At 53.7% G+C, this 23,467-nt stretch overlaps 1 protein-coding gene across 1 annotated transcript in view; it reads left to right on the plus strand.

Annotated features, from left to right (window-relative positions):
* The window catches only part of TRAPPC12 (trafficking protein particle complex subunit 12), a gene marked incomplete at both ends in the record, with an annotated part of 65,818 nt that overhangs the window by 17,665 nt on the left and 24,686 nt on the right, over positions 1-23,467 (plus strand). The window contains 3 exons of the mRNA XM_080711028.1: positions 9,159-9,272; positions 11,443-11,581; positions 20,404-20,516. Coding sequence (XP_080567154.1) covers positions 9,159-9,272; positions 11,443-11,581; positions 20,404-20,516 — 366 coding nt within the window. The remainder of the gene's footprint in view (positions 1-9,158; positions 9,273-11,442; positions 11,582-20,403; positions 20,517-23,467) is intronic.

A 23,467-nucleotide genomic window follows, 5' to 3' on the forward strand; every position in this document is an offset into this window, starting at 1 on the left:
TCTGGGTCTCCACAGGCCTGCTGCGCTGTCCTGAGAAGGCAAGTGCTCAGGGCGCCAGAGCCTGCCACAGGCTGCCTGTGTGACTCTGTCACAAGGACTTAGGTCATTCTCACTGTAGAAAGTTGGCTCTCGGGTTGGTGTAAGTCTGTCTGGATATGACTCATGTCGCTTGTGGACTAATGGATTTTAATCAGAGCGTAGCCCGGCCTAGCAGTGCACACTTAGTCGATAGTGGCAGTTGTCCATGTCAGTCTTTTATAGTCAGTCGTCTGTGGGAAAATTCTATTGGGAAGACTAAGAGGAATGTAAACACTTCTACTCTTTAGTTCAGAAGCCGCTTTTTAGAAGATTTACACTCACTAAAACAATGAATAATTAAGAGGGGAGATTTTTGCTTCTTTTTAATAGTAGTGATCTAGTTTGAGATACAGGAAAAGCATCTTAGTATATGAAATCATAGTAAGTGCTGAAGACTTTTTATGTGATACATTTTACTATTTTAATCATTTATGGAGCACTTCATGTTTACAAACTCCTTGCAGATAATTTTATTACACATTTAAATGTTTTATTGATAGTGGTTATCTATATGTAGTGGATATAAAATGAGATAGGAGCCTTTACTGTGTAATATTTCCTGTTTGTTTCAAAAATATACAAATATCTATAAACAGATTTCCTCATTTACATATTTCTGCACCCACACAAATTCTAATTGCCTTTAAGGTCCATCAGATAAATAAAAATAGAATCCACTGCGACCTGAACAGGTCAAGTGACTCCATATCTAATACAGGCATCCCTTGGTATCCATGGGGATTGCTTCCAGAGCCTCTGAGGATAGCAGGACGTGTAGATACTCAAGTCCCTCGTATAAAATGACTCAGCATTCACCCACATTTTAGGCACATCCCCCACTGTAAGTCATCTCTAGAATATTTTAACACCTGTTAGGAATTAAATGCTTTGTAAATAGTTGTTATTCTCTATTGTTTAGGGAATGTTGAAAAGAAAACTATCTGTATATGTTGGATACAGGCACAGTTTTGTTTCTGTGTGTGTGTGTGTGTGTGTGTGTGTGTGTGTGTGTGTGTGTGTGTGTGTGGTGGTACTGGGGTTCCTGGAAGCCCTTCTACCTCCGGGCCACGCTCCCAGACCTATTTTTTGTACTTTTTTATTCGGAAACAGGGTCTCCTAAGCCAGCACAGCTAGCTTCGAACCTGCGCGATCTTCCTGTCTCCGCCTCCCGCGCGGGGATTACAAGCGTGCGCCACCACGCCCAGCTTGTTTCAATATTTTTGACCCATGGGTGGTAGGATCTGCACGTACAGAACTTGCAGATGTAGAAGACTGTTTACGGATCTAAATCCTTCCACTTTTCAGGGGAGAGGCAACCTTTCCTTTAACTACCATATTTAGTAGTAACTGTACCTTCTGTTCTTGTTTTTAAAAATACTGTATTTTAACAGTCATGGGTTTTGTTTCTGCATATCAGGTTCTGCTGTGGGTGCGGAGACGGGGGCCGTCTGCCTGTCACGCACTGTCCTCGGTATAGAGGTGATGAGTACTTCCCATAGGCCATCAGCCCGCTGAGGGACAGACCGTGCACGTGGCCCAGTTCCAAAGACGGGAAGGAAAAGCCTTGGCGTATGTCCTGTCCCTTCATTCACAGACCCCTCTTTTCCTGATCCCACAGATAGCATGTTCTTGTGCTGGCCTAAGAAACACTGAAAAAGATTTGCCATATAGAATGACTGCCCTTAACGTTTCAGTGTACATGTATATATGTATGTTTATGTATGTATCTACCTGTACATAATGTATGTATGCATTAAAAATGCCTTACATTCTTTTGCATAAATACTACACACGAACTTCATATTATGCTTATAGTTTTGTGTCTTTTTATTGCTTGTAACAAACATTTTCTCATATTAAAGAGCCTTTAAATTAAAACATATTTTAATAGCTGCATAATCTGAAGCTCTTATAAATACCCTTGGGATTAACAATTTTATACAGAACTCTTTTCTGCATATATGATTCTTTCTTTGGGATAAACCCTAGGAAGCAAATTACTAGGTCAAAGACGATGGCCATTTTTTTGAGGCTCTCCATACCTACTAATTTTCAGAAAAATGATTCCCGTTTACATTTATCAACAGCATGAGTGCACTTGCCTTTGTGTTACCTTGTCTGTCCTGACTGCTTTTTAATTTTTTCTCTCATTTCTGAGGCTATGAAAGGAGTTTGCTTTTTTACACTTTGGATTTCTTTGATTACTAGTATAAATGTTACTTTAGTTTTTGCTTTTTGTTAGGCTACCAATTTTCTCTTTACTCCGCAGTTCTTTCAATGTTATCACAGGCTAAGTGCCATGGTAAAGCCATGTGCTTAGAATTTAAACAGCACTGCCCTAGACAAGGCCCAGCCCATCGAGCTCTAGAGGAGGGCAGGACTGTCCTAAGCAAAGTTAACTGCGAGCTCGGCTGGGGTGCAAGTAGTCCCAGCTACTTGGGGGCTGAGCAAAGAGGATCTTGAGTTCGAGGCCAGCCCCAGCAACATGATATAATTTTAGTGATTTAAAATAAACCGTTAGAAGATCAGCAGTAGAGTATCCCTGGCTTCAATCCCCAGTACTACCAAAAACAAACGGTAGTTAACCTGGAACACTAGGCCAGCCCTCCTCTGTGCAGTGTGGTTGAGACCGCCCGTACGCTAGACCAGCCCTTCCTGGCTTTTCCTCACTTTGGCCCCAGAGAGGAGGACTTTAGACTTTTTTCCCTGTTCTGTCACCTTCACCCTCTAGACCCATGACATAATGCTAGGGAGTGAGATTCTGCTGGATGATGTTCATCCTTGGGAGGCGCCGACCGATCCTTGTCACCCGAGGTCTTCTATCCCCGCATCCCGAATCCGGCCCTTCGGGCAACGTCTCCACACTGAGAATGTGTGCGCCCGCGGAGGAAGGGTGGGCTCCCGCCATAGTCCACAGGCATCCTCAGGGAGGCGCTGCCCCAGGAGTCCTGATTCTTGCTGGCTGGAGGAATACCCAGGGAGCAGGTGGCAGGAGGCATCAGGGCCTGCAGCAGGAGGCAGGGTGCTGGAGACCTGGCGGGCCGTACCCGCAGCTCCACCGTCGGGCAGCAGGAGGCGCAGGCGAGTCTGGTCTGAATGGCTGGTGTCTGGGCTTCCCAGGCTGAGCTGCCAGGTCAGCCTTGGGCAGCTCATGCACAAGGCTAATGGAAATGTGCCGTTTACACAGAAGTGGGTGAGGAAGCAGAGAAGTACAGCCAGAAGGGCCCGACTGGGCTACACATGCAGGAAGAATGGGAGTTGTCGAGTAACAGACATAAGGAAAATGTGCTCAACTGCAGTGCACTCAGTAATGCCTGCTAGGTGTGAGGGTGTTTTTCAGCTGTTAAACACCAAAACAGTCGCCTCTGCTTCCAAGGACCCACCTAGAAGAAAACCATCTAGTGCTTGCTCGGAGTGATAACCCGATGACTTACAGCTTCTGTCTTTTTATAACTGAACTTCTGTTCCATACAGCTGGCAGCCTTTGTTGTCTAACCGCTGTAGAGCCAGTCTCTTCATCTAGAATGTTCCGATTCTCTGTCCCATGTCCATATTGCTTGTCTGCGATAGTCAGAAGCCAAACCCTTGGGCTCGAGGATGCTCTCTGGATTCTCTGGTCCCCGGACACCTCTGAGGGGCCCAGGGCCAGCCTAGAAGCCCTGACACTCGTGGATAACACAGTGGGAGTGTTGTGGGTCCGCCCAGGTGCACCACGACTCTTGGTGGCGTCCCGATGGCAACTGGTTTCACATTTCAGAAAAACCAGCACGTGTTAGGTCTCTGAAGTAGTAGTCACAAACGCATCTCCATTGGCCTCCTCGTGCAGCCATTAAAAACCAGGTCCTAAGAAGCCACGTGTGGTGGTACCGTGGTCCAGCTACTTGGGAGGATGTAGCTGGAGGATTGCTGGAGGCCTGAGTACCATGGCAAGTCCTTGCAAGTCACAGGAAGGAAAGGAGGGAGGGAGAAAGGAAAAATGCCATGTTGAAAACCGCACCCACCACCACACCTGGCCACTAATCAGCTTTCTCCCTGTGCATTAAGACTCCTTAGCTCGGTGTGGTGGTGCATGCCTGTAATCCCAGTACTTGAAAGGCTGAGAAAGGAAGTTCACAGGTTTGAAGATACTGTCAGCAATGTAGTGAGATTCTTAGCAACCTAGCAAGACCCTGTTCCAAAAATAAAAAAGGAAGCCGGGCGGGGTGGCGCATGCTTGTAATCCCAGCATTCAGGAGGCTGAGACAGGAGGTTTGCAGTTCGTGGACAGCCTCAGCTACTTAGTGAGGCCCTATTTCAAGTAAAGAATAAAAAATAGAGCAGGGGTGTAGCTCGGAGGTCGAATGCCCCTGTGTTCCATCCCCAGACCTTCAAAAAAATAAAAATAAATAAATAAAAAAGGGCTGGGGCTGTTACTCAGAGGTAGAATGACCCTGGATTCAATCCTCAGTAACACACACACACACACAGAGTTCTCCACTTCCTCCTTCACCAACTCAGTTTCCATGGGCCACATTTCAAAATCGCTCTTTTTTAAAACCCCAAACATGCTTGTTCTTACTGTTTCCTTGCCCCTGCCCTTCTCCCGCCCGCCCTGCTGCAGGCCACTGGCCGTGCTCAGCTCTTTCACATGCCAGCAGTCTCCTAGGTTCCATTCCTGGCAGCCCTCCCAGGCCTTGTGAGCATCAGACCCATGTCCAGCTGTCTGTCTTTTCCTCCCGGAAGTCTCAGTGCAGAGTCCAGTTGCATCCCATCCCTGAGCACGCCCCTTCCTAGTCTCCTGCCCCAGCTGGGCACCACCCGCACCAGGTCAGACTCTGAGTGTGTCCCACGCGCCATCAGGTCTGGCCTCTGGGCCTTCTGCGCCGCCACACGCCCCGGGCCACCTTCACCCGTACTCCTCGCGCGTTCTCTGAGGGATTGTTCTGCTGGTTTTAAATCACCCAGTCGTTAGCAGGCCAAAAATCAATACAAATGAGTAATTACAAGAACAGTGAAATGAAAATGTACCGAGCCCAAGCCCCTTTTGTTGATACTGTCCAGCACAGACCGGCTCGTCGCGTTGCCCTGGGCTGTGGGTCCCGGAGCCCTCACCTACCAGCCGGCCCTGCCCGGCCGCGGAGCAGTGGTGGGCAACAGTGGGGCCAGCCAGCACGTGTGGCGAGGCCGAGAGGACATGTTCCAAGCTTTCTGGCTGTCTTTACGTAACTCCGCAGTGCTGCTGTAGCTGGGCACAAAGCCTTCGCACACCACAGACAGGCGCGGGAGGCGGGCTCCTCTGAACTGCAGAAGGCCCAGGCGGGCCAGCCGCAGGCCACGCGGGCACCAGTGCAGCCTGCGCTGCGGGGCCTGCTGCTGACACCTCCCTCCTCACTCAGAGTGTGATGGTGGCTCCACTGTGGCCATGCCCTCGGTGCCCGGTGAGTGCCACAGGCCCGGCCTCACTGCCTCATGCTGCCCACCTGGGGCTGCATCATGGCCCTCGTCCTCACTACGTCCCTCCCTCTCCTGCCCCTGGGCCGGCCCTCACATTCCCTGCGGGAAGGCTGCCGGCTTTCTGGTCAGGTCCGCGCCACTAACAGGCAGGGCCAGAATGTGTGACCAGAGCCAAGGGGAGCAGTGAGCCCGCGCACGTGGGATCGCAGAGACCGGCAGAGCTGCTGCCGACTTGGCAGGACCCCTCATCTTCCACATTTACAATGCAAAGAGACTGCACAGCCACTCGTGTTACACAGTGATCGTTGCATTGAATTCAGGCTGGAGAAAGCATTTGGAGAGCATTTTAGTAAATTATCTTAACCAGTCTAAAAATATTTCGGAGCTGTCAACCAGAACATGGAAGTCCTATATCACTTGCAACTGTTTTCTCGTGATTTGGACGGTTTGGGGGAGTGTAGCACCAGTTCCATCTTCACAGTTGACCGGTGGTTCTCAGACTGTTCAAGTCCCTGCGAATGGCTCTGAGGAAGCCCTGGGCGGCACACAGCCGGCGACAGCTTGAGGTGTGGAGTGCCTGGCTGCACTGTGTGTGCAGGTGTCCTCGTCACCGAGAGCAAGGAGAAGGCTAAAGCCACATTGGAGAAGCTGCAGCAAGCGTCCTGTCGGTGTGGCAGCCTGCTGGCTGGCAGTGTGGGGCTGGTGCCCACTGTCAGGCCGTGCAGGCACACGAAGAGGGCTCGTCATGTGGAGAAGAGGCGCGAAGCCCGTCCAGCAGCAGCCTGCCAGCGGAGCCGAGGCCCAGGGCGCCCACAGCTTCAAGTGCTGGCCAGGCGAGGCGGGAGGGAGCTGCCCGCCTCTCAGCCCTCACCCGGGGTGCGTGTGGAGGGCGGCCACTGTGGAGAGCAGCTCAACTCTTCCTTGCAAAGCTAAGCTGCTCTAACCAGACAGTCCAGCAGTTAAGCAACTGCCTCATCTGCCAGTTAAGTGCTTCTGTCTGCACAGAAACCTGAACGTGATGCTTGGAGCAGCTTGATTCACAGCTGCCAGAAACCAGAGGCAGCCAAGGTGCTCTTCTCTTCTAGGTGACCGAGTGAGCGAGCGCACAGCTGCCTCTGGAATGTTACTCGGCACAGGGATGCGAACTGCAGCCCCAGACACCTGGAAGAGCCAGGGACAGTCCAGCTTGCGTCCGGCCACCGCAGGCCTTTCCCTGTGCACCTGCAGGTTCCCGGGTGTGTGTGATTGGGACGTGGCCTCGGGTCCTGGCTGACAGCATTATAAAAGAAAGTCACACTGAGAGAGAATAGGCTGGGTCCATGTAGGAACAAGGAGGGCACTTTCTACCTGCATTGTGAACACTTTTAAGTCTCCTTCACACCCAGCCCCATGCTCAGCGTCTTCACCTGTGTTTCCTCCTTCCACCCTCCTGTCAGTGAGGTGGGGCCAGTGACCCCAGCTCTGTAAGCCCAGCTGACCCTGCGTCTACTAGGCATCTCGGCACTGGAGGGTAAGGCCTGCCTCCTGCCTGCAGGTCCCCGCCCTCCCTGAGCAGGGCCGTGCACTCGCTCCTGCCCAGGAGCTCCAGCAGGCTGCAGCACCACTCACGAGAATGGCCGTCGCTTTCTGCATGCAAGCTTCTCGTTAGCGGGCTCTGCTCTCTGCCTCCTGCTGAGCGGAGATCTAGCTGCTATGTGGAACAGCACGTGTGGGAGCCAGCATATGGGAAAGGGTGCCGTGTGTTCTACCACCTGCGCCTTTAAACAGGCTCGGGTCTCCCCTTGCTTAGAGCCCTCTGCTGGCCCTTCACCTGGGGCAGCCTGGGGTACCCCATGGAGAGGCCCTCCATCTGTCCGTTGTCACCCTGGAGGAGCCTGAGTCTCCCATGGCCGAGCCCCTCTCCCTGTCCATTGTCAGCCTAGGGGGCAGCATGGGGCCTCGCACCGGCGAGGCAGTCGCCTGTCCTTTGTCACCCTGGGGGAGCCTGGGGTCTCACACCACAGAGGCCCTCCATCTGTTCTTTGTCACCCGGGGGGAGTCTGAGTCTCCCATGGCCGAGCCCCTCTCCCTGTCCGTTGTCAGCCTGGGGGAGCCTGGGGTCTCGCACCGCCGAGGCCCTCGCCCGTCCGTTGTCACCCTGGGGGAGCCTGGGTTTCCCATGCCTGAGCCCTTCTGCCTGTCCGTTGTCACCCTGGGGGAGCCTGGGGTCTTGCACCGCCGAGCCCCTCCGCCTGTCCGTTGTCACCCTGGGGGAGCCTGGGGTCTCGCACCGCCGAGCCCCTCCGCCTGTCCGTTGTCACCTTGGGGGAGCCTGGGGTCCCCCATGGCCGAGGCTCTCCGCCTGTCCGTTGTCAGCCTTAGGGAGCCAGGGGTCTCACACCGCCGAGGCCCTCGCCTGTCCGTTGTCACCCTGGGGGAGCCTGGGTCTCCCATGCCCGAGCCCTTCTGCCTGTCCATTGTCACCCTGGGGGAGCCTGGGGTCCCCCATGGCCAAAGCCCTCCTCCGGTCCGTTTTCACCCTGGGGGAGCCTGGGGTCCCCCATGGCCGAGGCCCTCCACCTGTCCGTTGTCAGCCTTGGGGAGCCTGGGATTCCCCATGGCCGAGGCCCTCGCCTGTCCGTTGTCACCCTGGGTCAGCCTGGGTCCCCCATGGCCAAGCCCCTCTGTCTGTCCGTTGTCATCCTGGGGGAGCCTGGGTCCCCCATGGCTGAGCCCCTCTTCCTGTCCGTTGTCAGCCTTGGGGGAGCCTGGGTCCCCCATGGCCGAGGCCCTGGCCTGTCCTTTGTCACCCTGGGGGGAGCCTGGGGTCTCACACCGCTGAGGCCCTCGCCTGTCCGTTGTCACCCTGAGGAACCTGGGTCTCGCATCGCCGAGGCCCTCGCCTGTCCGTTGTCACCCTGGGGGAGCCTGGGGTCTCGCACCGCTAAGGCCCTTGCCTGTTCGTTCTCCTTACCCCCTCCACTGTGCCCCGGCCACTCCTCAGCCCCCTGCCTTGGGGGACCTGCAGGTCTTCGCTCTGCCGCTCCCTCTGCCTGGATGGTCCTGCCCACTCTTGACCCTCGACCTGGCCATCCTTCAGGCCTGTGCCTTCTGCCCACCTGAGGGGGAGTCTGGCCCACACCACCTGAGAGCCACTCAGCCTCCTTACATGCCCTCTGAGGGTGCTGCTTGCCTGGCAGCCCCTCCTGTGCTGAGTAGGGAAGAGCTCTACCTTGCTAAAAATGAAAGCAGTTAGAATTTTTTAGCCAGGTGTGGTGGTGCATGCCTGTAATCCCAGTACATGGGAGGCTGAGACAGGAGGGTCATAGGTTCAAGACCAGCCTTGGGAATTTTGTCTGCCTCTCAGCAACTTAAGACCATATTTCTAAACAAAAATTAAAAAGGGCTAGGAGTGCGGCTTAAAGGTAGAACACCTCTGCGTTCAATCCCCAGCCCAAAAGACGGTCCTTTCTGTGCCTTGTCTGTCCTGAAGTGTCCTTATGATGCGGGCATCTCAAGCCGCCCCACGCTTGGCTCTTGTTGTTTGATGGCACGCGTAGTGTTGACTCGTGTCGCTCTGCCTGGCCAGCTGCTGGCCGTGCCGTGGACACCACGGCTAGACGGGTGCTTCCAGTGGAGTGTGCTCAGTATCCCGCTGTGTCTTACAGAACTGCAGAAACTGGAGGGCGGCGGTGGACCTGTGCGGACGCCTCCTCACAGCCCACGGCCAAGGCTACGGCAAGAGCGGGCTGCCCACCAACCATACCACGGATTCCTTGCAGGTGAGCATGCCTTTGCTTTTCTTTATCATAATTTGCAGACACAGAAAGGCCCTGGGCTTTCATCCCAGTAAGAACAAAACTGGATTTCCCTGTCCTCAACGTACTTTCCACATCTGATCGCTCTAGCTCTTCCTTTCCTAGATTTCTGTTGGTATTTCTCTGCCAACCGGAGACGGACAGCCCCACACTGCCTGTTGTGCGTGTCTCGTGCAGCCCGAGCCGGGGCGGGGTGCCCGGCACTTGCTCTGGGAAGCAGGCCAGGGGGGCGGGGTTTGGTAGGCAGGGGCTTCCCTCTGAGGTGGGGTGCATCCGCTCTGAGGGGTGCCAGCCTGTGCCCGGCCCGACATGGTGTGGCTCTGGGGTCTGTCGGCCACAGGGACCAGGGCTTCTCCGGCCAAGTGTGCTCTCCCCGGATAAACTCCCACGCTCTGGAACGGGGAGGTCCAAGGAGTGTCAGAGCTCTCGTGAGGAGCCTGCTGGGGAGCTTCAGATCTTGCTGCCCGGGGAGCTTCGGGCTAACTCCAGCCTTCCGGCTCCCCAGCACTACTGCGGCACACAGGAGGCCCGGCCCGGTCCTGCACTGGGCCCTTCGCTCTCCTCTCTTCATGCCAGGAGCCTGGCACCCGGGACAGGAGGCCAAGGGCAGCTTTGCCTCCTCCGCGCGTGCTAGCCACAGGCTGTTCTCCAGGCCTCACACCTGCGCGCTAGCCACAGGCTGTTCTCCAGGCCTCACACCTGCGCGCTAGCCACAGGCTGTTCTCCAGGCCTCACACCTGCGCGCTAGCCACAGGCTGTTCTCCAGGCCTCACACCTGCGCGCTAGCCACAGGCTGTTCTCCAGGCCTCACACCTGCGCGCTAGCCACAGGCTGTTCTCCAGGCCTCACACCTGCGCGCTAGCCACAGGCTGTTCTCCAGGCCTCACACCTGCGCCGGCCCAGCTCAGGCTCTTGCTGGGCAGCCTTGGGAATACACTTCAACCTTGTCTGTCCCCTCCACTCTACGTGTGACAGCCAAAGACGTCCTGCAGCACCGTGTAGATGTCCCGCCCTCTGTTCCCAAGCTCCCGGCACCTTTCCGCCACCCCAGCTAAACAGCCGTTCACACTTTGTGCAGCCTTCTAGCTCTGGCCCTGCACCCGGAGCCAGCAAGGGAGGGCCTGGCATGAGATCCTGAGACCCCCAAGACCCCTGAGACCCGAGACCCCGTGACCCTGAGGCCCCTGACCCCCAAGCGCCGACTGTGCCTGGCTGGCTTTTAACATTATGTGCTCCAGGTTTGAACATGGTATCACAGATGGCAGAATTTCCTTTTTAAGTCTTAAGTAGTATTCCATTGAGTATGTATACCGTATTTTATTATTTCATTCAGTTCATGGATCTCATTTTCCTCATCAGTAGAGTGAGGTCGACTCAGGCTTCCAAGGTGCATGTCAGCACTAGCAGTCTGCAGTTCCATTGCTCTCTGACTCAGATCCCACCAGCTCCCTACGAGTACCAGATCCAGCCCCAGGGAGCGGCCAAGTTCACTGTGGCTCGGAGCCACATCCTCGCTGGCCCTCGGCCCTCGGATCCCTCCTCAGCACCTGGAGATCAGCATAGCCAACTTGCACCAAGCCCTCCTCTCCTCCTGGCCACCCCTCCCCACTCTCCTTTTGTCACCCCCTCCCCACTGCAGGCCGTCTCCTTGGGGAGGGGCTGGACTGGCTCCTTATCTCTGCCACCTTGAACAGTGCTTGGCACACACAGCCCCATCAGGGCGCGGTGCCGCATGCTTGTGATCCAAGCATTTGGGAGGCTGAGACAGAAGGATCGTGTTTTGAGGACAGCCTCAGCTGCTTAGGCCCTCTGCAACTTAGACCCTGTTTCAAAATAAAGAATAAAAAATAGGGCTGGGGGCATGGATCCGAGATAGAATGCCCCTGGGTTTCATCCCCAGTAACTCAGAAAATAAAAATAAATAAATAAACCGAAGCAAAGGCAATCCTTTACAGCACTGTGCTTGCGCCCAGGAGGACCTTGCTAAACGAGGGCCTCTGCAGCTCTGCGGGGATGGACATGAGCTGAGCCCCCTTTCCGCTGTATGAGCATCCGAGGTCTGGGGGCAGGCCACTAAGGAGTTTCTGAACACGACCCAGGGCTACCGGAGTCCCAATCGTGTCTTGGGTTTCAGCTTTGGTTCGTGAGGCTGGCGCTGCTGGTGAAGTTGGGCCTCTTCCAGAATGCCGAGTTGGAATTTGAACCCTTTGGGAACCTGGACCAGCCGGATCTTTACTACGAATACTACCCGCACGTCTACCCTGGGCGGAGAGGTAAGAGAAGCCTCAGTGTTCGCATGTCCTTCGCTCTGTTCTGATTTATGCAAAATTAGGTGTCCCCATTTGACTTACCCGCTGATCCTGAAAATCCAGTTGGCAGCCCAGCAACAAGTTGCAGCTTATAAAGTGATCCATTCCGTATTACAAACCCACTGACCTAGAAATCCGGCCGGCCGGCACAGCCTCTGGTGGCTCTGCAGCTGTGTGTGGAGCACCTGCTAGGACCGAGCGGGCGGGGTGGGCCTGGGTGTCCGGCCACACTCTCCTCCTGCTCCACAGGAGGAGCTCGTTGTGCATGACCTAGCACGATGCGTGCCTGTCTGTATTGAGACGAGAAGGGTCATGAAACCCGCGCCCTTCCCGTGTGGAGCCACCACCAGCTTTCCCATCTGCCTCGATTCTTTTTTATTTTAAGGTCTGCTGCAGGCCCTCCACGGGGTCTGAGTCCTGACCTTGTTGGGAAACCCGGGGCCATCTTGTGGGCTGGTTCCAGGACAGGAGAGAAATAAGGCCAGAAGGAAGAACGGGCATAGCCTTGTGTCCTGGAAGCTGAGGGCCTCACAGGAGGTCCCTCGTGTGCAGGAGAGCGTCCTGCGGTGCCTGCTGAGAGGCAGTGTGAGCAGGTGCTGGATGCTTGGCCCTCCAGCCAGACTTGCCTGCTCACACCTGGCGTCCTGCTGGCTTCCTGTGCAGCCGTGGGTGTTAGCCAGCCTCTCTGAGCCTCTTGTCTGTGCCCAGCGTCCTTATCAGCAAAGCAGGAGTGGTGATGGGCTCGCTTCCCAGGGTGATGGGAGGACTCAGGGATGTCCTGCGTGCTGGTGCTTAGAACAGTGGCTGGCACGCAGTGACCAGCGCGCCTCCTGCTGTGCCCTATGCTGAGTGCACCGTCATTTTGCCAGGTCCTCGGGCCTTTAGTTGGGCGCAGCAGTGGGGCTGAAAGAAAGGCCCTGTTGTGGAAGCGTAGGCCGAGCTGGAGCTGGGTGGTGCTGGCCTACCCGTAGTGCAGTCCAGGAGCTGAGGCTTCTGTGGAAGCTCCAAGAGCCACGCGCGCCCTCCGTAGCCTGCGGGCCTGAGGAGGCGAATGGATGAGCCACGAGGCCTGCGCGTCCAGCCAGGGTCCCAGCTCCTGTCCCGCTGTCGTCCCCTTGCCGAGAGCCGAGCGGTGGCCAGCGTGCTTGCTCCCCTTCCTCCTGTGCTCCACACTGGGCTGGGACAGAGCGGCCCCGGTCGTCCCGGCGTGGAGGGAGGCTCTTGCCATCCGCAGCACAGGGTAGCACTGACCTTCACCTGCAGCAGTTTGGAAATCATTTAGGAATTTCGCCCTTTTAGAAAAGAAGGAACAGGAACGGTAAGACCTGAAGCAGAGTATAACTCCAGAGCGCTTTCCTGAACTGGCCAGGTGGGTCAGGGGGAGCCAGCCAGCCAGGTGGACCTGGAGGCGGGGCCTCGAGACTTCTCACCCACCTGGGGCCTGCGGGTCCCTCCAGCGGGCCCCTCCTGCACGGCTGGGCGAGGCGGGAGCGGCAGGCCTGGGGGGAGGAGGCGGAAGCACAGCTGCCCGCCCAGCCGTGCAAGCAGCCAGGAAGAGGGCAGAGGGCAGAGGGGCTCGGTGGGCTTCTGAGCCTAGGCGCCCAGGGCTTGCCTCCCCGGGACAGTGGATGCCTGGGGTATCTCTCCACCTGCAGCCAGGAAGCCACCAGCGGGTCATGGCGGGTCGATGGCATTGTCGCGGGGAAGCAGGGCTGTACCTGGCTTCCTCTCCTGGGCCTGAACCTGAAGCTCGTCCACTCCACGGGGCTGACCTCCCCACCCCCTCCCTGCCTTGCAGAGGTGGGGCCATCTCTGCAGCTCAAGGACACTGTCTGACCTTGTGAACTGTCCAGTGCCCCTGATTCTGCCGTTTCTATGCGCCCCCACCCTCTCCGTCTGAGGTTCATCTTTCTATTCAAGGCCATGAGCAAGCTTCTAGCCCAGAGAGGAGTAAGCCTCTGGCCCATGCGCGTGGCTCTGAGGAAGTGGCGGGGCTGGAGGCGTCGGTCACGGTGGGCAGTCGGGACCTTCCCTGTAGTCAGTCTTGCCTAGCAGCTCTGATGGAAGCCAGTGTTCTGCTCATCCTCAGAAACACAGCTAGTCTTTCCTTCAGCACAGAGACTTTCCTGTGTGCTTGGGAGGCTGAGAAAGGAGGATCACAGGCTGGAGGCCAACGTCAACAGGTTACAGAAACCCCGTTTCAAAATAAAATAGCGCTGGGAATGTAGTTCAAAGGTAGAATGCCTCTGGGTTCAATCCCCAGTACCAGAAAAAAAGAACTTCCTCCACCGCCTGGCAGCAGCCCAGCTTCCTCCTACCTGGCTCCTCCCACGGGCCGAGGCCAGGCCTCCGTTACCTCTGCCTGGTCCGGGGCTTAGCAGCTGGTTCTGATCACCATATGTCTGCTGCAACAGAAAGCTCAGAACGTGGAGCACACAGGCCATCTCTTACTGGCCCCAAGCGGCCAGGTGCCCTGAGGCCCAGCTGCGGGAGTGGCCGGCTCCCGTGCTTTTGAGGCTTGTGTGAGCTGTAGTTTATAAACGCCTGTCTCCACATCCCTGCTTCTGTGTGTCTCGCAGGTGTTAAGGTGAGACTGGAAGGCAGGCACTTCCTCTGGGGGCTCCTGTGGTCCTAGTCCCTACCATCCGAGTGCTCAGCGCATCCCCTCTGAGCGCAGAGAACCTGCGCTCTTTACTCCTCTCCCTGGGGCGAGCCGGGGAGGACAGCGCTTCTGTAAGCACAGGAGGGCGGGTTTGAGTTCAGGGTAGACGGCCGTCACTCCTCTCTGCTCTGAGGCCCTGTTCTCGTAAGGATGTGCCGGCTGTAACGTGAGCTCCAGCGTGGCCCAAAATTAAACAGCACCAAGATACAGAGAAGACAGTGGCCGTGCATCATTAGGCAGCTAATTCACATGACGAGACAGACATAAATCACATGTGCGCCCCAGCGAACGTACTAACCGCCAGCACCGTAATGCGGGCTGCGCTCGCCGCTCCGCACCGCGTGCAGTAACAAGCATAAATGGAAGAGTGTGATTCATTCATTTCATTTTAGCTCACAATACATAAGTGAAGCAAGTCATTAAAATGTGCTTTATAAAGAAGGCTGTAGCCGTACAAACAAATAAATAACTTTTATGAATGGGCTTCGATATATTTCATTTAAATATCGGCATAATTCCTGCTCACTCAGAATATTCGTAACAAGACACGTGCTGCATCATGTGTAACCTTGGCATCGTTTTTCATCCCAGAGAGGAGCAGTATTGTGCTAGAGACTTTCCCGATGTCTGCGGCCTCCCCGTCAGTCACATTTAGCCCTGGGAGTGCAGTCAGGTTTGCTCCCTGGCACAGCGGTCATCTGGCCTGCTGTGTGAATCCCCTCTGGTTCGCGGAAGGGCAGCGAGGACGGTGCAGAGGAGCGCCCCAGCTTGGGGCCTGCAGGCGAGGGGACCACAGAGCCGCAGGAGGCCTCTGCCCGCCTTTCCTGGTCCTCGCCGCTCCCCTCCTTCCTGCTCTCCCGCTTTGCCTCCCTAGAGCTCAGGGCCCAGCTTGCAGGTGGCTCCCCAGCCCCATGCTTCACGCCAGTGGAGGAGGTTGCTGGCACCCACTCTGTGCCTCTCCATCGGCTGGGGTCTACCGTGTCCCCCGGCAGCTCTAAAGACCGGGAGCTTTTGCCAGCTCAACCCAAGCTGCTGCCCCGCTGTTGTGTGGGCTTCAGGGAGCTGAGCATCGTGAGGCAGGTGCAGAAGGCACCAGGACAGCAGGCATGCTCCAAGCCTCTGGCTTGTCTCTAAAGCTGGTCCCACGCCAGGGTCTCTCAGAGGACGTGAGGTGCGGACCTGCCTCCTCTTCCTGTTGGTGTTCCTCTGACTTTGGAAGGGAGGCCCTTGTCTGCCAAGTCCTGTTGTATGGGGCACAGCTGCTCGGCCGGACCCCGAGGCTACCTGTGCAGAGCTTGCTGCCCGCGGCACACGTCCGCCCACCGCATGCTCTGGTTCCCCTTACTATGTCAGTAGCATCTCCTCTGCACACTGCCGGCTTCCATTCTAACCACTGCTCTGTCCCTTAGAGAAACCCTGTTTGGGGAGATTCCCTGGTGGAATTCATTTTTGTGTGTATATGTGGTACTGAGACTGAGCCCAAGGCATTCTACCTTCAAGCTGTGTCCCCAGACCTACTTATTTTTATTTGGAAACATCTCACTAGGTTGCTGAGAGGTTCACCACTTGTTGAGGCCGTCCTCAACCCATCATCCTCCTGTCTCAGCCTCCCAGTTACAATCTTGTGCCCCCGCCCAGCTTTAAATTCACTCTTTGATTCAATTTCAACAGAAATTGAAAAATGTTTAAATAATCCCAGCATTCGAGAGGCTGAGACCGGAGGATCTCAGTTTGCGGACAGCCTCAGCTACTTAGTGAGGCCCTCTGCAACTCAGTGAGACCCGGTTTCAAAATAAAGAATAAACAATAGGGCGGGAGGTGTAGCTCGGAGGTCAAATGCCCCTGGGTTCCATCCCCAGACCCGCAAATAAATAAATAAATGAAATAAATATTAAACATTCACTTCACAGGTACTTTTTGTACATTCACTCCAGAGATTTTTGTGGTAAGTGAAAGTATCCACTATCAATAACACCTTTAAGTCCCTCCTCCACTCCAGCCCTCCCCAGAGCAGTCACAACCATGAGATTGTGCCATGTCCTTCCAGATCCTGTTTTTACATTCCCTTCACACGCACAGACACAGACAAATACAAACACACGTAGAGAGAGAGAGGAGAGGGAGAGTGTCTGTCTTTTTTGCTTTTGATGCTTTCTGAGTTTTTTCACTGGTGCATTTAGTCACCATCTTAATGGGTACAAGATGGTAGAGGCATACATGGACACTCTCATTTGCTTTAACCATACATCGTGAGCATGCCTTTTCTGGTCTTGCTTTTCCCCAGCTACTTTACCCACATCTGTGAGTATCCAGAGATGTTCACTGAGGGTCCCCGGCTCGCGGCCCCTGTGGAGGGCGGCGTTGGGCCTGCCCGCGCTCTGCCCTCTGCGCGAGTCCACGCCTTTCTCTGAGGCCTGAAGGGAGGCCCTGCCGCGCTGCGTGGCCGTGCTTCCAGTTCAGGAGGGCTTCGCGGCCACGCTGACGTCCACCCCTCACGGTGCAGGGCTCCGTCCCTCGCCTGTCCTTCCTAGCCCCTGCCGAGCGTGGGCTCCGCGTGCCTGGGGCTCCTCCGCAGGGACCCCGCTCCTCGGGGATCTTCTTCCTCTCCTGTCCTTCCATTCTGGCTTTGCTGAGGTCTCCCCTCCGTGATCTGGAGCCCTCTGGCATTCCCACTACTTCCTAGCTTGGTTGTTTATGTGGTGAATGGCATGTATTGATTTGGGCATGTTGAACCAGCCTTTCTTTTCTGCAATGAAAAAGGCAGGAAATTATTAAAATCAGAGCAGAAATAAATGAAATGGAGAACAAAAAAAACAATTCAGAGAATCAACAAAACAAAAAAACTGGTTCTTTGAAAAGATAAATAGGATTGACAACCAATGGCCAAACTAACCAAAAGAGAGAGAATCAACTCAAATTATTAAAATCAGAAATGAAAAAGGAGACGTGACCACAGACAGTGGGAAAATTCAAAGGATTATCAGAAACTATTTTGAAAATTTATACCCCATAGACTGGAAAACATGGAAGAAATCGTTAGATTTTAAAGCACATATAACCTACCTAAACTGAACCAAGAGGACAGAGCAAGCCTAAGCCAACCAATAGCAAGCAACGAAATAGACACAGCAGTAAAAATTCTGCCACCAAAGAAAAGCCCAGGCCCTGATGGGTTTCCAGCTGAATTCTACAAAACCTTCAGTGAAGAACTAATACCAATACTTCAAAACTTGTTCCGGGAAATTGAAAGAAATGGAATTCTCCCAAATTCCTTCTATGAGGCCAGTATCACATTAATCCCAAACCAAATAAAGATACCTCAAGAAAGGCAAATTACAGATCAGTATCTGTGTGTGTGTGTGTGTGTGTGTGTGTGTGTGTGTGTGTGTGTGGTACTGGGGTTCCTGGAAACCCTTCTACCTCCAGGCTACACTCCCAGACACCTATTTTATATATATATATATATATATATATATATATATATATATAATTTTTTAAAATTTGGAAACAGAGTCTCTTAAGCCAGAGAGGCTGGCTTTGAACCTGTGCGATCCTCCTGTCTCCGCCTCCCAAGTGCGGGGATTACACGCGTGTGCCACCACGCCCGGCCTACAGATCAATATCTTAATGAATATAGATGCAAAAATTCTAAACAACCCTTTTAATTAAAAATCTTTTTTCTACCAGGCATGGTGACGCACGCTTATAATCCCAGCCCTTGGGAGGCTGAGACAGGAGGGTCACACAGGTTCGAAGCCAGCCTCAGCTACTTAGTGAGACCCTGTTTGCAAATAAATTATAAAATAGGGCTAGAAAGGCCCTGGATTCCACCCCCCAGTACCACAAAAAAAATTTAATTAACTAAAATTCTTTCTTAATTATTACTCTAGAATAGTTTGTTTCTCCCAGTATAGGGTTTGTATCTATGAGAAAAGTTGACAGGAATTATATTTCTGAATAACATTATTAGGTAAATCGTGTGTGTGTGTGTGTGTGTGTGTGTGTGTGTGTGTGTGTGTGTGTGTGGTACTGGAAGCTGTGTGTGTGTGGTACTGGGGATGGAACTCAGGGGCATTCTACCTCTGAACTACACCTTTATACCCTCAGCCCATTTTTATTTTTTATTTTGAAACAGGGTCTCATTGAGTTGGGAAGTGCCTCATGAAGTAACTGAGGCTGTCTGCGAACCGCGATCCTCTGGTCTCAGCTTCCTGAATGCTGTGATTACGAGTATGTCCACCACGTCCAGCTCTTTGTAACATTTTTTTCTGGTGTTGGTAGTAGGGTAGTGCTAGCCTCACAGAATAAGTCAGAAATTATTTCTCTGCTGCTGTATTCTAGAAGAGAAAGTAGATAATTGTGATAATTTCTTCCTTAGCTGTCTGGTAAAAATCACAGTTAAGCCATCCAGGCCTGATCCTTCATTTTGGGGGGGAGCTTTTCTTTCAGAATTTTTGGACAAGGAGCAGTTCGAAATGCTCTTTATTATCTTTTTTTTGTGTGTGTGTGGTACTGGGGTTCCTGGAAGCCCTTCTACCTCTAAGCTACACTCCCAGACCTATTTTCTATTTTTATTTGGAAACAGGGTCTCCTAAGCCAGTGTGGCTGGCTTCGAACCTGCGCGCTCCTCCTGTCTCCACCTCCCAATTTATTATCTTTTTAATGACTGTAGGATCAATAGCAATGCCTCCTCTTTCATTTTTAGTACTAGTAACCCATATCTTCTCTTTTCCTAGTTAGCTGGAGATGCTTATGGGTTTTATTGATCTTATCAAAGAATAAGCTTTTGGTTTTGTTAAATTTTCTTAATTTTATTGATTTCTGCTCCAATTTTTTATTATTTCTTCTGCTTATTTTAGACTTACATTGGTCTTTTTTTCAAGTTTCTTAAGGTCAAAATTAAATTATTGGTTTTAGATATTTCTTTTCTAATGGATGTTTTTAATGTTGAAAAACATCCCTCTTAGGTCTGCTTTTGCTTTATTCCACAATTTTAGGTAAGTTTTATTTTTATTATCATTTAGTTAATGACATTTTTACATGTTCCTCCAAAAACAGAAACTTGCCCAGGTCAGTGGACAGGCAGTTATCTGGGCAAGCACAAGCTGCTCCCTAACACCGTTTTGTGTGTGTGTGTGGGGGGGGTGTTTGTTTTTTTTGTTTTTTTTCCCTAGTACTGGAGATGGAACCCAGGGGCATTTGATCTCCGAGCTACACTCCAGCCCTATTTTTTATTCTTTATTTTGAAACAGAGTCTCACTGAGTTGCAGAGGGCCTCGCTAAGCAGCTGATGCTGTCCGTGAGCCACAATCCTCCTGTCTCAGCCTCCCGAATGCTGGGATTACAAGCGTGCGCCACCACACCCGGCTCCCTAACACCTTTCATACATACAGCTGATTCTTGGATGGAATTGGAGCTAGTCTCCATGCCTGACTCAGAGCTTGGGGCTCTTGAGGTAGTCTTCCTAGAGTTGAACTCCAAACCATACAGAGTGATTACCACCTCTCGTCTACTTGATACATGGGGACAGAATCGACAGGACCTTACCTGATTTACCATGTCTTCCCCACACACTGAAATGGCTCGTACCATGATTTAACTCAGTTGTTCATCTTCTTCAGGTACAGAAATTATGAGTATCATCAAAAAGAACGTTCAAACGTAGTAAATTCGGTCATTGTTGACATTCCTTTCTACAGGCTTGTAATCACAACAGCACCTGCCGTCCACAGTGTGGCTTAGCTCTGAGTTGCCCGGGCTGCCTTAAACTTGCAGGCCTCCTGCGCAGCCTCTCGAGTGGGCTGGGTCACTGGCACGTGCCGCCGCCCGGTCCCTAGACAGCCATCCACGTGAGCCTGCTGTCCTCAGGAAAGGCAGCAGCCCTGGGTGCTCCGTCGTCCCTTTCATGACTGGCAATGGTGGCCTCCACCCATCTCCCTTCATCACTGTCTAGACACGCAGACCTACTTTGCAGAAAAGTCAGCATGTGCTTCAGAGCTGACACCGAGATAAGGGGCTCCATCCTGACTGCCATGGACCCTGCAGACATCTCCTACGTGCACTGAGTCTGAAAGCACGTGTAGTTACAACAAGCAGACTAACCCAGCTGTGATCTCCGTTCTAGGCTCCATGGTCCCCTTCTCGATGCGCGTCCTGCACGCAGAGCTACAGCAGTATCTGGGGAACCCTCAGGAGTCCCTGGACAGACTGCACCGGGTCAAGACCGTCTGCGGCAAGGTAAGCTCGTCACACCCTCGGTCCTGCACACAGCGCGTGCCCTCGCTAGCCACAACCATCCCAGCCAGGACAGCACCGCTCCCTCCCCTGGAACCTCGGTGCCGCGTAGCATGACTGATATTTGTTGCTCTTGCTGGAGCCACTTGAGGGTACAGGATGGTTATCGGCAGAGCCTGAATCCTGGAATCTTTCTCCTTTGTCTCTTGGTGCATTCTCCCCGCATGGAGATCACACACAAGTGTGTGCTGGCCGCCACCTGCAGGGTCTCAGCATGCCAAAGCACTACGCACCCACAGGCAGGCAGCCGCACCCGCGCCGCCGCCCTGTACACTGCCATGGCACCGAAACACTCACAGTGTGCCCCGTGACAGCAGCGTCACTGGGGACACGGGCAGTGACGCCCCGGAGGCGCAAGTGCTCTCCCAACCCACCTGGCTGAGAAGGGGCACTTACCTGCAGACACCAGACAGTTGTCAGCAGACCACACTGTCACATTAGCGACATTCTGAAGACACCCGGGGCTTAGAGCCCCTGCTGTTCCCAGGCTGCAAGCCACCACCACCCTGAGGTCCTTTGAGTAGAAGTGACACCGCCTTCCACCTGCCCACTGAGCTCCTTGAAGGCCGCGCAGAGGAATCTGTGTGAAAGTGCTTGAAAACAGCAAATGCAGCTGTTAAGAGCTGCAGCACGTTATAGTTTTGGGAAAACATCAGGTCGTTTTTGTCAGACTTCTCCTTTCAGGTCCCAGCTGTTCTTAGGGAAGTTTTGTGGCGTTCCAGGACAGGGGTGTCAGTATCCTAGCAGCTTGGAAGTGAGCTCCCTCCTGGTAGGTGCAGAAAACGCCCTGGGTCGGGCAGGAGCAAGGCTTCAGGCGCGCGTGCCCGCCATGCTCCCAGCTGCTTATGCCACGCCAAGACTCAGGATGGAAGAAATGTGCAGGGCTGGGCACTTGCCTGGCAAGCCGAAGGCCATGATGGTGATGGTGGTGAGGAAGACAAGGAAGGAAGCAAAAGGGAAGGAAAAGGAGGAGGAGGAAGTGATGGAAGAGATTTACTTCTCAAAGTAGGAAGTGCATTTCTCAATGTTGAGAAACTCTAGGCAGTAACTTTCTAACTGTACAGAGATCATGCTCTGTTCTGAAGGACCAAAGAGACGCCATGAGAGGCTCCAGTTAAAGCTTTAAGTAGAATAGGCCTAAGTTTCTGTCTAAAATTAAGTTTCTGTTCCCCTGTAACCTACTGCTCTATTTCCTGGAAGAAGCTGCTAACTGCGCTAATCTGATCTTCCCCTAGCAACAGCCAATCGGTATCAAGTATACCTAGATCTGGAATTTGCAGGCATCCAGGCAAGGTCACTCTGCCCCCCACCCATCCCGCATGAGGCCACTCTGCTCCAGTAAGAGATCCCCACCCATCCTGAACATTCCTGAGATAAGCGCCTTGGGCCAGAACAGTCAACTTAAAGGCCACCTAATATGGCCAATACTTCATTGGTGACAACCCCTTCCCAAGGCGGGAAAGCTAAACCAATCGAGGGGGGTGACACCAGGCTTTTGTTTTAAAATAACCAATACGAAGGTGGGTTGGGTGACCTTTCTAAAGGATAAAGGCTTTCTTCTCGGAAATCACGAGGCTCTTCCTCCTCCGTGACCACTGTGTTGGTATGTGTGGAGAGCCCAAGCTCGAGTATGAATAAAAATCCCTTCTGCAGTTGCATTGGAACCTGGGCTCCTGGTGGTCATTGGTGGATAACAGACTGGCATTTCAGTTCACGCCATGTCCTGTAGCAGGAACGTTCTCTAGTATTTGAGAGCCAAGTCCTGTGACCTGAGAGTGGACAGTCAGGCCAGCGTCCTGGCACTTGGTATGTGCCGTGAGCAGCACCATGTTCCCCATTTGCTGCGTTTCCTGGCGCAGGTAGGAGGTGAGGGCACAAGGCCCTCAGGCTCCGTCCTGGCCATTGTGCTTGTCCTGCTCGGTGAGCACTGACAGTGTGTCCCGGTACGCCTTGGCATCTGCCACTGTTCATCCTCACAGCAGCCCCAGGAAACCAGTGTGTTATCCTGTCTACAGAGGAAGAGACCAAGGCACTGAGCAGTCACACGATCAGCCCAGGCTCACATGGTTTGGACCCAGCAGTCTGGCTGGAGGGTGAATGCTCCCAACCAGGACCTGCTGTTGTCTTGTGTGGCTTCTCCCCTGCACTGGCACCTCTGCCTGCACACGGGCAAGCAGCTGCAGGTGGAGGCCTGGGCTGGTGCGTCCTTGGGCTCCCTGGGGCCTGGCGTGGCATGGCTCCCAGGCTCATCTCCCCTCCGTGGTGTGGCTCACAAGATACCATGGACTGCCAGAGGCAGGCTACGGCCCAGCCATGGCAGTAGGGTTCATTGGGCCAGAGCGGCGTTAGCGGTGCAAGTTCCAGGCAAGGGAGGCAGTGCTATGAGCCAGGGCCTTCAGTCCACTTGTGTTTGCTGTTCTTGTGCAAAGCGTGTCTTAGTTTTATAATAAGACTTCTATTAAACGAGGACCATGGGACAAGGAGAAATAAAACGTACCCAGTGGTACAGCTGCTACAGCAAAAGGTGTGCTGGAAGCAAATGCACTGCCTCAGCGCCGCAGCACTGAAGCAGAGAGAGCCATGAAACCATTCCAGAACGCTCAGCTTCCAGGGAGGGCCATGCAACCATTCCAGAACACTCAGCTTCCAGAGAGAGCCGTGCAGCCATTCCAGAACACTCAGCTTCCAGGGAGGGCCGTGCAGCCATTCCAGAAGGCTCAGCTTCCAGGGAGGGCCATGCAACCATTCCAGAACACTCAGCTTCCAGAGAGGGCCGTGCAGCCATTCCAGAACACTCAGCTTCCAGGGAGGGCTGTGCAGCCATTCCAGAACACTCAGCTTCCAGGGAGAGCCGTCTAGCCATTCCAGAACACTCAGCTTCCAGGGAGGGCCAT

The sequence above is a fragment of the Muscardinus avellanarius genome, assembly GCF_963383645.1.
Source record: "Muscardinus avellanarius genome assembly, chromosome: 15".
Lineage (NCBI taxonomy): Eukaryota > Metazoa > Chordata > Mammalia > Rodentia > Gliridae > Muscardinus > Muscardinus avellanarius.